This window comes from Primulina huaijiensis, chromosome 18 (assembly GCF_012295235.1).
Source record: "Primulina huaijiensis isolate GDHJ02 chromosome 18, ASM1229523v2, whole genome shotgun sequence".
Lineage (NCBI taxonomy): Eukaryota > Viridiplantae > Streptophyta > Magnoliopsida > Lamiales > Gesneriaceae > Primulina > Primulina huaijiensis.
The window spans coordinates 1,647,553-1,663,485 of record NC_133323.1 but is presented as its reverse complement, the minus strand read 5'-3'; the positions used below and the strand labels follow the sequence as shown (position 1 = coordinate 1,663,485).

The 15,933-nt window shown below is 35.9% G+C and overlaps 2 protein-coding genes across 4 annotated transcripts; one reads left to right on the top strand and one right to left on the bottom strand.

Annotated features, from left to right (window-relative positions):
• Positions 1–4,489, bottom strand: LOC140964281 (la-related protein 1C-like). The gene is made up of 6 exons (XM_073423915.1): positions 3,524–4,489; positions 2,713–3,271; positions 2,488–2,635; positions 2,289–2,379; positions 1,264–1,335; positions 1–726 (listed from the first exon to the last, which is right to left on the bottom strand). Exons 1-6 carry the CDS (start codon positions 4,013–4,015, stop codon positions 568–570), a joined length of 1,521 nt encoding a protein of 506 aa, XP_073280016.1. The 5' UTR covers positions 4,016–4,489; the 3' UTR covers positions 1–567.
• Positions 4,490–5,769: 1,280 nt separating this feature from the next.
• LOC140965275 (vacuolar protein sorting-associated protein 35A-like) lies at positions 5,770–15,088 on the top strand. Of its 3 annotated transcripts, XR_012173002.1 has the most exons (23): positions 5,770–6,032; positions 6,151–6,247; positions 6,352–6,475; positions 7,114–7,299; positions 7,893–7,980; positions 8,106–8,162; positions 8,255–8,344; positions 8,427–8,549; positions 8,689–8,763; positions 8,830–8,889; positions 9,466–9,582; positions 10,264–10,503; positions 10,579–10,641; positions 10,882–10,971; positions 11,856–11,945; positions 12,752–12,841; positions 13,157–13,225; positions 13,313–13,393; positions 13,527–13,634; positions 13,823–13,926; positions 14,177–14,290; positions 14,380–14,647; positions 14,817–15,088. XR_012173002.1 is itself a non-coding variant. In XM_073425431.1 (22 exons), the coding sequence occupies exons 1-22, from the start codon at positions 5,937–5,939 to the stop codon at positions 14,588–14,590; spliced, it is 2,373 nt and encodes a 790-aa protein (XP_073281532.1). In that variant the 5' UTR covers positions 5,770–5,936; the 3' UTR covers positions 14,591–15,088. The 3 variants fall into 3 exon arrangements, 2 of the variants coding, with proteins under 2 accessions (XP_073281532.1, XP_073281533.1); XM_073425431.1 differs by having other exon boundaries at positions 14,380–15,088; XM_073425432.1 differs by lacking the exons at positions 5,770–6,032; positions 6,151–6,247; positions 6,352–6,475; positions 7,114–7,299 and having other exon boundaries at positions 7,923–7,980; positions 8,106–8,145; positions 14,380–15,088.
• The last annotated feature ends 845 nt before the right edge of the window (positions 15,089–15,933 follow it).

The following is a 15,933-nucleotide window of genomic DNA, read 5'->3' as shown; positions in this document are numbered from 1 at the left end:
TACACATAAAAAACCACGACATCGAATATCAAATCAAGCAGCTGCTAGTCATCTCAAAAGTCGAGGAAATCAAAACCAAATAGTACATTTAAGCATCCGAAAGTGAAGAAAATCAAAGTTCCATCATTCACATCAAAAGACTCTCCAATTCCAACAGAAAATGAAATATGAAGGAAGAAACTCGTGCAAGAGTTTCCATTGTCTTCCCAGCATTATTTTTCAAACCATTTTTATTGATAAATACTCCATTATGAAGTTGTATTTTGTAATTCACCAAGATGTTTACCCCGTCGTTTAGGTGCCTCAAGGCATCGCTCTTGTCACACATCAATATCATCAAAAACAACCATCTTAGTTGGAAAAAGAGTTTCCAACATAAGCTGATTGTAAGCCTTTCTCAAATTCTTTAAAAAAAACATCCATGGATCCATGGCAACAGAGGATAAAAAGGAAAATGAAGTGTTGCAAATTTGTCATTAGACGTGTTTGACATGAATTATGATGCTCGTCAGCACCAGATCACTGCCATAGCTTCAATTCCCAGAGGTAGACAGTTAAAAAATGCTTCTATCTGGCTGCTTTTTCATCCAGTGTAACATTATTGATTTGTGCTGAAATCATATCCTGGCTAGGTGTATGGAGTGCCTGAGGACTTGTACCCGGAGAATAAAGAGCGGGAGGAATTATCCATTTATTCCAATCATTTTTACATCTCACTTTATCACCCTGCAAAGACATGTTTAAAAAAACAATTGTTTAAATGGCTGAGGAAATATCCCGCGTATGTTGTCTGATTCTGATGTGAACTCAACTGGAAGCAATTTTTGTGCTGCTCAACTTTAGCCAACTTCAAGATCAAGTTGATTGAGTCCATTTGAGTGACTTTATTTTACTGTATTTGGACTATCTACTCTATTTTATTGTTTGCGCTGATATTAAAAATTATTTTGGGGTCATAAACCTGTGTCAATTGTGATTCTTGTGGTTCACAGCAGGCTATCCCATGCCATTCATTTGTGACCTCATAAGTTTTTCATCAGATTCAATCATGATGGGCACTGACATCATAATATGGCTTACAACGGGCCATAACCTAGTATAAGTTTGAGTGAGCCAAAAGTGGCAAAGTTGAAGAATTAGATAGGGATAGATTTCCTCACACTTTCTGCTTGTCTTACAAGTATAATTATGTGTAAATCGACTGGAACTAGATTCACGAAATTAAACAGTAGTAATTGAAAAGATTCAATGAAAATAGCTCACCTGCACTTCCACGACATTTGAAGTTTGTACAGCATCAAGTATGAGTTGAATATTGTCCGTCAGCATTGCAATCTGTAAAGAGAATCTTATAAACTGGTATTCATGGCAACAGCTAGGACAAACTTGCCAAGCAAGAAACATCAGCAATCATCCAATTAAACAAGCTGACATGGTCGACCCCAATCTTTCTCATTCAATGATAATCACCCAAAAATTTCCACTAATTAAAATGATCCATATCGGAATCAAAAAGAAACAAAATGCGACCATGCACTCTTCTTTCAAAAGGATAAACATTAGTCACAACAATGCTTGTGTACCACATCTCAGGATCTGCAGCCTAGCTTGTCTAGAGCATTTCTAGCTTGTCTAGAGCATTTCAGAGGGGAAGTACTGTTATATATGCAACATCCTAGATTCTCCAAATTTATAATTGCATCTGACAGCTTTATTAAAAACTACATCATAGATCAAATACTTTGGTTCAAGAGAAGTAAAGGCTTTAAATGCCATACTGCCAAAAGTGGAAAAAGGCATACACATCCAGATATCATATCATAGCCCACCCAACAGATGTGTTATTAGCTTGCCCAGAACTTTGACAGATCATACTAGAATAAGATTTATTAAAAGTTCGCCATATCTTTCACACTTCCAGAGAACTATCTTCCTTTTGCCAAATAGGTTTCTCCAATCCCTTCTTTCCCTATAATTTCTGCATTAGTAATCAAGTTTTGGAGCATTTCAAATTCTCGATCCCATAACTCACAAGGTTTTTTCTTTTAACACCATTCCCTTCATGAATCTTTTTTCATTTCTTTTAACGACCATTAAAACTCTCATGTTTCCGTTTATCATCAAGTGCATATCCCAAACAACTTCAAAAACTGCAATTCAAGTTTATGTAATGTAGGCCAAAAAACAGTTCGTGGACTCCCAAAAAAAAAAATCAAATTGTGGACAGCATAAGCAAAAAGGTACGGATCAAGTTTGGTCAACTTTTTTTAGAAGTTCGGTCAACTTACTTTCTTGAATGTTGCTATTAGGCTTATAGGAACCCATCCATCTCCATCCATGTTCTGGCGCAAATAAGTATCCCTCACCAAGTTCTCACCACTGCAGAATAAAAATAATTTGGAAAACGGAGATAAGAAGTTAGTCGTGTAGCAATAGACAGCAATATTGAGAAAGGATAACTGATCAAGTACAATACTAACAAAATACCTAAAATAATAATCTATCTGGCTCACTATCTTCGAAGGCAAGAGAGGATCTGTCATGGTATAAAACATTTGTGGAATTGGAACCATAGATATCGGTCTTAGTGATTCTGGATGAGGCCCAGTCATATAAAATACAGGAGATGACATTTCTGCATGTTTTATCAAAACATTAGCGGACATGAAAATTTCCTATGCTAGATGGTATTCTAAGAGCAGCTAGTCTCACCAGGGTAAACAATGGGAGAAACAAAGGGATGCACAGCTATGGGGGGAGGTGGCACAGATATAAAAGGTGCATTTGAAACTGGACTGCGTATGAAGGGCCTAGAGCTGACTCTCTGCCGTGGTGAAAGGTTATCTCTGGTGCCATAAGTTCGATGAGCATTACTCCAATCCTGCTTCCCGCGTTCTTGGTCTCGCCTACCCCCATGGCTGTGATGGTAAGAACCATCCCCTCGGGATTGTAGCCCACTGTTGCTCCGCTTAAAAGAACCACGCTGCTGGTACAGCTCGTTTACGCTGGAAGATCCCCCTTTTGGTCCAGTATCCCTATTCATGTTGTCCCTAGGCGATTCCCCAGCAGAGGCCCCAGATTTCCCAGGATTAGAAGGGGCTGCTTCAACTACAAAACTCTGTATGTGTGGCGCCTGAGATTGGCTTCCATTAGAAGTAATGCTGCTGTGACTCGAGCCACCACCAACTCGTTTCATGGATCTCTGTCGGTTGGGGACCACATGGTTCGATGCTGAACTTGTGGTAGAGATACTAGCGTTGACAACTTCTTTCTGCCAAAAAAAGAGCCTAATGAATTCTATATGACATAAAAAATTAAATTTTACAGGGAAAACTTTCTAACAGCTGTAACAAGTTAGAGGACAGTTATATGCCCAATGTTAAATCGAGAAAAACATCATACCCAAGAACTTAACGTCAGCAAGCAACAAACATCAGAAAATTGCATACGAATGTGCCAAAGGTTAAAGAAACTTTAAAAGAAAGTGTAGCAACAAAATAATACGACGGAAACAAAAAGAAACCTGCAGTGGAGCGACTGATCCATGGAAGATAGCTTTGGGAGAATCAGTCGAAGAAATTTTAGGGGAAGCACGAGTAGATTCTGATAGAGCAGGCCAAGAATCTGCTCCCATCACAGCACCAAAATCTATTGTGGTACCATCGGAAGAAGGCTTGTTCCAAGCTGGCTTCTTGGTAGCACCAACATTATCACTGTTCTCAGGCCGGGGGTCCGCGCCAGCAGCAAAAGAAGAACCATCCTCGGTCAACGAACTAGTAGCCGCCACAGGTATTCCATCTTTTTGGGAAGCTAAAGAATCCGAAGGCGTGGAAAAGGAAGAAGCCGCAAACTTTTCCTGATCAACCATACCCGCCAACGAAGGAGAAGATGAAGAATTTTCAGGGAGAGACGGAAATCCAATAGTCGCCGAGGTCCGACGCAAATGGCGATCCCGAGGAGAATTTTGAGATTGAGATTGAGATGGGGCAGCGGGGGAGTTAGAAGCAGCAGCCATCCAGATATTGAATTTTCCCGGAAATCAAACTCCTCAATGCCACCGCTATGTAGCTAGCGATCGTAAAACTAGGGTTTTCCCTTCCGCCTACAAAATTTGATTAGGGTTTTGCAGATTTCAAACAAACAAACAACAGAACGGCATCGATGTCGGAACACTACATCCAAAAACAAGAGTTCCGAATAGAACCAACAAATTATCAATAAGAACGAGAGAAAGAGAGATGAAAGGAAACAAACAAACGATGCATCGAATCGATCAAAAAACTTTCCAAGACTGATGATCCAAAGCCGATCGGAGCTGGAGAAGCGGCCGATGAAGACGGAGGGTTAAAGATCCTCCCCCCCTCTTCGCTTTCTTCTGCTACTGACCAATGATCATCTCCACATCATTACATACATGACAGTATGAATGTGCGTGTGTCTATATATATACACATATCAGCACAGTAACCACGCTTTGTTTCCCAAGGTTCGTTTGTTCATTGTTTGGACGCTCTCTTACAAAGGATGTTTTACTAATTACCGTGGACAAGTAAATTATTATTTAACTACATCATCATGTAAAACAATTGTTTAGAAAGAAAAATTTACCTCAATACAAGTATACAACAATTGTTTATTATTGTGAGAACAATTAAAACATTGTGTTAGGAATGATGTATTAATTTAGAAAATGGAAACGAGATAAAATGTATTTCTTTGAGTATAACAATTACTTATACTGTGAGAACGATTGAAACATGTTGTTTGGAATGATGTATTACTGTACTAATATGAAAAGTCGAAACAAGATAAAATTTTCGAGCTTGAGCTCAGTTCGATAAGCACAATGAACGATCTCAGATGAGTTTTTACTATACTAAAACCTGAATAGTTTACGAGCGGCTTGATTCGTTAACATCCCTATTATTATCATAGTCTCAAGACCCAACAAAATAGTCGAGCTCGAGATCGACTCGATAAACTTAACGAACAAGCTTTTTATCTAGTCAAACTCTGAATAACAGGCGAGCGGCTTAGGGTACTTCCCAAACCAAAACCATCTTTTCTAGATTTTATGAAAGGTGAAATGTTAAAAGACTATAACATGTAACATAAATAAACAATTGTTTTTGTAGGTTTGGAGCCTGCGTCGAATGATATACAATCCATTTCTAATCTGAAGCTTCATTATTAATACAGTTTTAGTCCATCGATATATTTATATCAGAAAAAAACATAATATGTTATTTCGAGTAATGTCTTCTATAAATGTTTTTAATGTCATAAAAGAAATAAATGTATATTTTCAATTTTTAGTAAAAATTATGTCATTTAATTAATTTAGCATTAATATCTTGATAAATTAATTTTTATTTAAAAAATACAATCATCAACGTACTTGATATGCACATCAAATAAGAACCTTGCAGATTTTTTAGTCTATTTGTTGTATGACTAAATATACGAAATCAGCATAATTATATGTTCGTATTTTTTTAAAAAAATAAAAATTATATATATTTCGTCATAACATGGATTTAATTTATATATATATAATATAAATCTATGTTATGACGAAATATATATAATTTTTATTTTTTTAAAAAAATAAAAATTATATATATTTCGTCATAACATGGATTTAATTTATATATATATAATTTGAAATTTATGTTTTTTAGAAATATAATATAATTCCTAAAATAACAACAATTCCTATAATCCGCATAATTAACCAAAAGTATTTTAAAAAAAAAAAAACCAAAAATCAACTATATGGTAGCACATTAGAACGGTGGATGTGAAATGAAATTGCCCAAAAACACAATAACTTCGATCGCCTTTTCGCAGTCACTGTAAACATTTCTGGTTTGCTGAGCTCTTGGGAATATACGCCAACTATAACTGGGAAACCTCTGAAATCAAGAGTCAAAGAGATGATGATTTCAGACGGAGTTGAAGATGAAGAAAAATGGCTAACTGCTGGGATCGCCGGCATTCAGCAGAATGCTTTCTACATGCATCGCGCTCTTGTACGTATAATTGGAAAATATTTGTCTTACATATTCATCGGCGTGGGCTTGTGTCGATGTTTTTGCGGTTTTGATAAACCCTAACTCTATAATTTCATTTGGGTTCTTTCAATTGTAGGATTCTAACAATTTGAAGGATGCTCTCAAGTATTCAGCTCAGATGCTGTCCGAGCTTCGCACTTCTAGGCTTTCCCCTCACAAGTACTATGCGCTTTGTATGTGAACGAAGCATAGACTTTCAAAAATTGTTTGGTTTTGCTTCGATTTTTTGTTCTCGTGATCTTAAAGATTTTGTTATTCAAAAATATATCATGATTAGATATGAGGGCATTTGATGAATTGAGGAAACTAGAGATCTTCTTCAAGGAGGAGACTAGTCGTGGCTGCTCAATGGTTGAGCTGTATGAGCTCGTCCAGCACGCTGGCAACATTTTGCCTAGACTGTAAGGATTGTTTCCAGTGTTGTACATCTGCTGGGGTCTTCGGTGGTGATATTATATTCTGTTTAGAATTTGCTTCTGGATGCGATTCAATTGCTTATTAATTAGAAGCTAAAATATGTTCATTGAGGAAGAGGAACGGATTGCATTTATTTTGCGAGTGATGGTTTATTACTTTTGTTTCCATTTGTTGGTCTGCGTTTGTTCCTTACCTCTGAAGTTCCCATCAAGAGGCAATATCAATTGTTTTACTGTTCAAGATTTTATCCTATCTCGTGCATGCGGTATGCAATCTGTGTTTATAATTGTCAACCAGTTAATTGGTATATATTTTTTACTACACATTTGCCAAATTGCTCACCCCATGCACTAGGTTCCTGCCTTCTCAGGGCTTGTGACGTTTTGGTGTATATTTATTATCTTTGAAAGTGAGTAGGCTGTTTCCTCTACTTGAACTATTGTTCACCTGGTCTTTCTGTTATAGCCATTTCTGTACATTCAATGTACTCTACGGATAGAGGAATACACAGAGTTGAACAATGAAGCAGTATTTATGTCTCTCCAAGATCTGCCATCTAACGAAAAATATGTCGAGGTGATGCAATTGGTTCTTGTACTTATCGCCATTTTCTGTTTCCTAGGTACTTGCTCTGTACTGTGGGTTCTGTTTACATAAAATCCAAAGAAGCTCCTGCTAAGGATATTCTCAAAGATCTTGTAGAAATGTGCCGCGGCATCCAGAACCCTGTGCGTGGGCTCTTTCTTAGGAGTTATCTCTCTCAAGTCAGTAAAGACAAATTGCCTGATATTGGTTCTGAATATGAAGGGTAATACTATGATGTTATTATTAAGATATTGCGTCTTCATGAATATATGTTCAAGTATTAAAAAGTATAAGAATCAATAAAGAAATGCATGGCCTACACCATGAACATCTAGATTATATGCGTAGATTTTTCATCAACTGCTGTTGATCGCATTCTACCCCACCTTGAGGTACTATCTGAATTTAGATGAATGCCAGACTAAGTTACTGCACAAGATACAAAATTGCTTAGAATTTTGTTTATAATTACGATTTGCTTTCATGTAGATTAATATCTTACTTGTTGATATGTGTATTTTCACTGCAATTTTAGGTGTTAACATTTCCGCCAGTCAAGTGATGTAAGAAATGAGGGGAAAGTTCAGTACTTTTATTGTAACTTATTGTCAGTTGTATTATATGCACACAATATTATTTATATCCCATATACTTCTGAAACATGTGTTAGAACCGTGGTTTATGAGTATACATGCATGTATATAGATGCTATGTTTCTCCCATGTTTTATATTCACATTTGTATTCTTTTCCAATATACATGCCACATGATGTGATTGTTCTTATGAATTCCAAAAATGGCTATTGTCTTCTACAGAGATTCCGATACAGTTATTGATGCCGTCGAATTTGTTCTCCAAAATTTCACGGAAATGAACAAACTTTGGGTCCGAATGCAATATCAGGTAAAACAAGAAATAACAAACTTAGTTTGAAAAATGTAGCATGCTTTATGTTCGTTCATGTGCAATTTTTTAATGCATTCTATAATTTTCTAATTTGTTTTGCCGCTGTCCCTATTTATTTTCAGGGACCAACTCGGGAAAGGGAGAAGCGGGAAAAAGAAAGGAGTGAGCTTCGTGATCTTGTAAAATCAAGCTGTCGTTTGTCACATTTCTTGAATCGTTGTTTGGGTTTAACTTGCAGAATCTTTAATCTGTTTCTCTCATTTTTTATTAGGTTGGTAAAAACCTCCATGTTCTCGGGCAGATCGAGGGTGTTGACCTTGAAATGTATAAAGAAACTGTGCTTCCCAGAGTTTTAGAACAAGTAATCCAGTGACTTGGATTAAAACATTTGTTTCCATTTCTCTGAAAGTAATATAATGGATACACCTCTGTTGTGCATTCAGGTTGTCAACTGCAAAGATGAGCTTGCCCAATACTACTTGATGGATTGCATAATTCAAGTCTTTCCCGACGTTTACCATCTGCAGACCCTTGAAACACTGTTGAATGCTTGCCCTCAGCTTCAGGTTGATGCATTCTTCTGCGCTATCAAATGAACTCTATAATTCTTCAAGTTATGAATTCATGAACTAAGTCTTCTATTTCTCTTTTTTCGTGTCACAACTCATGCTGAGTTTACGCTCGTTCTTGATTGCTTTTTCTCAGTCCTCTGTTGATGTAAAAACAGTTCTTGCTCGGCTAATGGAAAGACTTTCAAATTATGCTGCTTCTGATTTTGAAGTAAGTAACTGAGAAAATTTCATTTGATTCAGTGTGAGATATGTTTCTCAGAAGTTTTTGTTGTAGGTATTACCAGAACTTTTTCAAGTAGAAGCGTTTGCCAAGTTGAACAATGCTATAGACAAGGTATCCTGCCTAGTTTCCTTCCAAAAGTCGAAAATTTAAGACCTATTGGAATATGTTTTTGAATATTATAAAAATTCTTACTTTGTCGTATTTGTGAGGATACTAGGACCAATCATGACTTAAAAATTAATTCACAAGATTAGTCAAGATATGTCTTACAGTTATTATTATGGGATATAGTGAGGTTTACCTCTGTCAGAAAACACATTGGTGAGAATAACCCTTAATTATTACAGTGATAGATGCAGCCAATCATTTTCATTTGGCTCAATCCATTCTTGTCTGCTTGCATGTAGTTTTTTTATTCATGTAATCATTTGTGCGCATGTGAGTAGCATAAACTATGCTTCTTTTGCTTGAACTTCTTCCTGGTTCAGCTTGATGCAATATAATGCTCAAAAATAATTATGATGAGTACTTGTACTTCTAATCATTATACACGTCTTAGTTCATTATTGTTTTTTCATAATAAGTTTTTTCTTTCACGTTGCATTTGAACAAGCATTCGACTATTAATTGACTCGCTAGAGGAAAATTTATTCGCACTCAAAGATTAAAGTTGGTTCTTGAATGCAGGTGATAGCAGCACAAGATAATATGCCTATTGTTGGAGTAGTAACTTTGTATGCCTCTCTATTGACATTTACTCTTCAAGTACATCCTGATCGGCTTGATTATGTTGACCAAATTCTTGTAAGTTAATTTTAATCTTGAATTAGCGATCTCTTCTACAATTATTGTCAATGAGTTATTTCTATTTCTTTCTTGCCACTTACCTTTCTGTTTTTCCTATTGTCGCCCCTTGTGATTGGCCTAATCATTTTATTATCTAATTTAATTAAATTAAATGTAATTAAATAACCTTTGCATAAGCATTGATATTTATAGTCACATACAGTGGATTTACAAGGAGTCATGTGCATCACAATCTCTCTTATTTTTTTATCATGCAATTTGCATGTTCTCATACACTTGCACGACAAAAAAATAGTAGGAAACTGATTCTACCATATACATAGAAAAGTAAATGGCGTAAAAGAGTGAGAAACAAAGCAAGCAGCTCAGTGAAAATAGTGAATTAGGACCTGATATTCTGCTACTGAGTGCCATGAGAAGTCAGCGATAATTATTGGTGAATAATGGGACAGTTTTCTCCACTGAATCAATGGGAGAAGATGTGAATTTTTTTTATTACCCTATTGAGTGCTTCTTCTCTGCAAAAAGCATAAAAAGCCGTTATGCTTTTTATTTATGCCCTAAAGAACACCCTTCATGAGTTTTCAGATGTTTAAATGTGAGACTTATGCAGGAATGGGACATTTGGGTTGTTTGTATTTTAAGATTATAGATTGGATCCTTGCCATCTTCCTGCAGGGAGCATGCGTTAAGAAACTTTCAGGAAAAGAAAGGCTTGATGACAGCAAAGCGACAAAACTGATCATTTCTCTTCTAAGTGCTCCACTTGAGAAATATAAAGATATTGATACTGTGTTGAAGCTGTCAAATTATCCTCTTGTCATAGAATTTCTAAATGGTCAAACAAATAAGGAGATGGCCAATGTAATTGTTCAAAACATAATGAAAAACAAGACTTGCATTTCAACTGCCGAGAAGGTATATATTTCCCCGATTAACTTTAAGTTAACTGATGTTTGACTGCCTTTTGACTTGGAGTTATTGATCTTATAGGCAGATGCATTGTTTGAATTGATTAAGGGGCTCATTAGAGACTTGAACGGCTTTCATGATGAGGTGATATGGATCTATCATATCATGTGGCTTTTAATTGGATTTATTTTAGGTTGTTTTTTTTAAAAAAAAACTAATTTTACCCTTGCTTGCACTATTGGTAACTCAAACCTGGGGACTAAGACCTACTAAACCAATTACCCCTCAACTGATTACGTTATTTATTTAGGTTGTTGAAACACAACTCTTGGATCTTACCATCCTCTTATGTTCTGAAATTTGTTCTTTACCTTTTATCTTCAGCTTGATGAGGAGGATTTCAAAGAGGAGCAGAGTTTTGTTGCACGTCTTATCCAAATGATGCACAGCGATGATCCAGAAGAGATGTTGAAGGTGATCTTAAATTTTATGCTTCAAATTGATATATGCTCCAATTTATCTTTCCAATGGCAGTAAAACTTTGACTTTTTCCATCCAAGAACCCTGTGAACCAAAGGAGAACCAAAACCCGAACAATCCAAGTGACTCCCTGGTGGTGATAATGAGTGAAAAAATCACCTCCGCTACACCCCCACATGAAAAGTTGTCTATGGTAATAATATTGATAAATTAAATATAATATATATGACGAGAATATAAGAATAAATATATATTGTTATTCGAAGTGTGGACTATCTGAGCATTTTAATATAAACTTATATACCAGAGCACAAAATAAATTATCTGCATTATAAACTTTTTGTGGTCAATTTTTTATAATTCTGTTTCATTGTTGATCCTTTCACACCAGTGACTTCAATATGCTCCATACTTGTTATTTTGGGACGATATAGTTACATACTTACTGTGGTTGAACAGGTCATATCCTTTGGGTATGATGACATTTCTCACCTGATGATTGAACGCTCCTTCTCTTTGTTGTGTGACAAGAACACTCCTTTTGTAGATTAGTTGATGTGATGTAATTCCATAAGCTATGCGGTATTTTCAATTGTGTTGGATGCTCCTCAGTTTTTTTTACCACAATTTGTGCCTCTTCTTCAAATGCAATGTTCTTTCTTTTAGCAACTTTTGTTGTTTCTGAATTGCCATTAACTTCATGAACTATCCTACCTAAAGTGGCCTACTGTTCTGTATTTACCTACTGGCATTTGAATTGCAGTTCAAGCTTTTTATAGTTGGGAAAATGGTTTTATTTGTTAATATAGTTGGGAAAATGGTTTTATCTGCTGGGTCTGCTTCATTCTGGTGATATTCAAATGTTTATTGTTTCCCAGATAATCTGTATTGTGAAGAAGCATATTCTGACAGGAGGAGCAAAGAGACTGCCATTTACTATCCCTCCACTTATATTTAGTACCTTAAAGGTATTAAAAAAAATTCATGTTTTTTAATAAGTTCATACTTTACACATGATCCTTTTAGCACAAATATGATAAGAAATTTGGAGCCTTGTGGATTATATGGTCTAGGATTGGTGTGTGCAATGGTACAAGAACACAGATTATGACCGCAGCTGTTCGACGTTCATTACACGTTATGTTCTAACCCATTGGAGTGTGTTGGAGTGTGAAAACACGTCATATCCTAACCCTTTGGAGTGTGTTTGGAGTGTGAAAACTCATAATGTTGATTATTTTCTTCTACATGGAAAATACACTGTATCCTTGAAATTGTACGTAGAAATTGGTGCGTTTTCAACCTTGTGGAAGGTTACAATCTGGTGTTGAACAATAACCTCACAAAGCTAAACTAAATTTATCTACTCCTGCATAAACAGTCAGATTAAGTTTTACAAAAAGGTGTAATTTAACCCGTCGAAAGGCTCTACAAGATGCAGACTCTAAATCTGGGAATAATTATTATTATTTGATAAGATTAGCTACATCATGGATCCTCAAACTTTTGCTCTGTTCCTGGTGCTTCATTCAGGTAATATATTGACAACATTAACTTTATTGGAGTTGTTTATGATTGGAGACGTAGAACAGGAATGAGAAATTGTAAACCATACTTGGTATATTTTACGTTCATCGGTGTTAGAATATTGGTGTGTATCATTTCCACAATGGTTTTTTATGCAAACCTGAACCTGCTTCTTTAGGGTAGGTGTGGGTGTCTCTTTTGTTTTAGCTATCTGATGTCTGCCTGAGTTACACTTGTTCTCCTGCAGTTGATAAGGCGACTTGAAAGTCAAGATGATAGTGTATCCAAGGAAGATGACTCAGCTATGCCAAAAAAATTATTTCAGATAGTGACGCAGGTATGTTAGTTGAACAAGGCTGTAGATTAAACCGCTGTTGGTTTGTTATCTATCAGCAAAATCTTTGTGCACTGTTTTTAAATTAAACTCTTACATACTTCGTTTCGTAGTTGACGGTAACTAGACCTTCTGAGATAATTTACTTCAAAAATCTTATCACCCCATGTATTTATTTTTTGTTCTTCTGCTAAAATAGTTTGAAGAGATCTTCTCTGCGTGCAAAGTGAAAAATTCCCTTCAGTTCTGCAATTTCTATCCAATTGAAGCGTTTCCTTATTCTTGCCAATGACAACTCTTATTATTATTTTGTTATAGACGATTGAAGCTTTGTCCAGCGTTCCAGTTCCTGAACTGGCTCTGGGGCTGTATCTGCAGTGTGCTGAGGTAGTTTATCACCTGGAGTCCTCAGTCCTGGATGGAGTTAGTTTAATTTATCTGACCTATGCGTACTACTCTTTTTCTGATTCTCAGGCTGCAAATGACTCTGATTTAGAACCTGTTGCATATGAATTTTTCACTCAAGCTTATATTTTATATGAAGAAGAAATCACGGTGAACTTCCTAGATTCCTGTCTTATTCCTTTTGTTAGCTATTAAATTTGTTTGTTAGCAAATTGCCAGGTTAAACTTAAACATCCATGCCATGCTTATTTTGTTCCATTTGTCTGAATTATTTCCTCCACAGGATTCGAAAGCTCAAGTAACCACCATACACCTAATTATAGGGACACTTCAAAGAATGCATGTCTTTGGCGTTGAGAACAGGGATGCATTAACACACAAGGCCACAGGGGTAAGCGTATGTTGTCATAGTATTAAGCAGATACACACGGGATAAGGTTTTGTTGTGTTGCTTTTTTACTCTATGGTGTATTTGCGTATATAGACACACAGAAACGGAGGAGAGAAGAAGAAACACTGCATTATTTGATACTATAAGAATGAACTTATCTTTTTCCTTTTTTTTCTCTTTCGCTCTAGTATTCTGCTAAGCTGTTGAAGAAGCCTGATCAATGCAGAGCTGTCTATGCATGTTCCCACCTTTTTTGGCTTGATGAAAATGACAGAATCCGGGATGGAGAGAGGTGGGTTAGCACAATCTTGGCATCTATGGCAAGGACACAATCTTCTAAATTTTTTTAGTCATTTTTCTGAACATGGTGTTACCCACCCAGATTTACATATGATTTTTCTAAAAAATAATATTTTGCCAGGCAGAAAAAAAATCTCTTTGTTTCATCGCTACGTGTCCGATGGCTTGAGAATTCTCAACCCGACCCTACTATTTTCAGTTGGGTCTCTCCTTTCTTACAACGGCTTCTCAATTTCGTGTAGGGTCTTGCTTTGCTTGAAACGTGCTCAGAGAATTGCAAATGCTGCGCAACAAATGTCCAGTGCAACTCGAGGGAGCAGCGGATCAGTTTTACTCTATATAGAAATATTAAACAAGTAACGACTATTACTCATGTTATCCTTCTTTATTGCTGTTGGCCTTTATATTTATCAGAAATATCTAATGTTTTTTATTTCCTTTTCAGGTATCTCTACTTCTACGAGAAGGGGATCTCACAGATTACTGCTGATTTAATTCAGGGCTTGATTGAATTGATCACAAGTACAACAGGTGGTGAAAACACGACACTTGATCCAGCAGCAGATGCTTTTTTTGCCAGTACGCTAAGGTACATTCAATTTCAGAAGAACAAAGGCGGTGCAGTGGCAGAGAAATACGAGCATATCAATGTCTAATCATCTCAGCTGACTTTTACCGATAGAGAATTGGAAGACTCTTGCCTGTTGATTTCGGTTTGTACCCATTTCATTCCAAGAGTATGCTGTTTGATTCGGTTTTGGGGCCCCTATGTTCTGACATTCGATATCGAAAGTGATTCTGCTATCAAATTTGTGGATAGGTGTATAACTCTATTCAAAATAATAATAAATATTACATGATGTGTCTGTGTTTTTACGACAGAAAACGTTGTTTCTTAGATGAAAGTATCGAAGGACGGATGCTGCGGAACGGCGTGAACTCATTGTTGATATTTGAGGGCTTCTTGTATTTATTTGATTGCCTTTTGGATATTTCTCTGCATCATCCCCTTCTGGAACTATGAAAAATGATATCGTTTTCTTTTGCAAGAGTTTTTTTTTTCCATTGGGATTGTAAAATATATTATTGGAAGGACACTGGTTATGGATTGTTAAACCTCGTGTTGTTTATTCGATACATCGGTTTCGCTCAAATTCTAGAGCCGCAAAGGTACATTTGGTCGGCTAGTTTTTCTTCAGTTTACCTGTATTTTTATTAGGAAATCTTTTACTCGAAGTAGACAAGGACTGAAGTCCTTATGACGTAATCCAACAATCTATATTGCAAAATTTACGTCACACTTTGTGTTCTAATTTCCTTCTTAACTATATTTATTTCTCCTTACTATTTTTCAGAAGATATTTATTGGTACAGGTGAGCGTACGATTATGGAATGTCTATTTAAAGTAATTCATTTTGAGGTTTTTTTTTTAAATGCAAAATTCGGGACATCATTGTCACACATTACATCGTTGATTGCTTTAATGTTTGTGTGTAAATTGATACTTGTTTATCTATAATACTAGTTTAGAAAATCTTGGTTGTGTAAAAAAATGATCAAAATATTTCATTTGAAAAAAATAAATTGATGATCTAAACCAAACCCCACCAGAAATCTGGATTTGGTTTGAGTTTTTATCAAATTCGACATATGCTCGCTGCTACTCTCACTGACCCAAATTTCAAAGTAACGATTCATACTTTATTACCAAATTCTTGAAATATATGTAATGAGCATTTGACAAGTGTAAGTTGTGTATATATGTAATTACGTATAGCTAAAAATGCAATTTGTATTAATAATATTATTATTATTTAATTGTACAATATCTTCCGATCTCAAACGAATTCATGAATCCAAAGTCTCTACAATTGGCATTAAATAAAATCATGTGTCATTTGGAACATATGTAACTCTCAAGTTTCATGGAAGCAAAATCAGGGTTAGCCCGTGGCGTATTTGTGAGTCCAAGCAAATATTCCCATTGTTGTTAATATT

Coding starts and splice junctions, on each gene's coding strand:
- LOC140964281 (XM_073423915.1), bottom strand. CDS start 4,015: ATGGCTGCTGCTTCTAACTCCCCCGCTGCCCCATCTCAATCTCAATCT. Junction 3,272..3,523: donor GATCAGTCGCTCCACTGCAG/GTTTCTTTTTGT, acceptor TTTTTTTGGCAG/AAAGAAGTTGTCAACGCTAG. Junction 2,380..2,487: donor CAGATAGATTATTATTTTAG/GTATTTTGTTAG, acceptor TTTATTCTGCAG/TGGTGAGAACTTGGTGAGGG.
- LOC140965275 (XM_073425431.1), top strand. CDS start 5,937: ATGATGATTTCAGACGGAGTTGAAGATGAAGAAAAATGGCTAACTGCT. Junction 8,163..8,254: donor GGAGTGAGCTTCGTGATCTT/GTAAAATCAAGC, acceptor ATTTTTTATTAG/GTTGGTAAAAACCTCCATGT. Junction 11,946..12,751: donor TTATATTTAGTACCTTAAAG/GTATTAAAAAAA, acceptor GTTCTCCTGCAG/TTGATAAGGCGACTTGAAAG.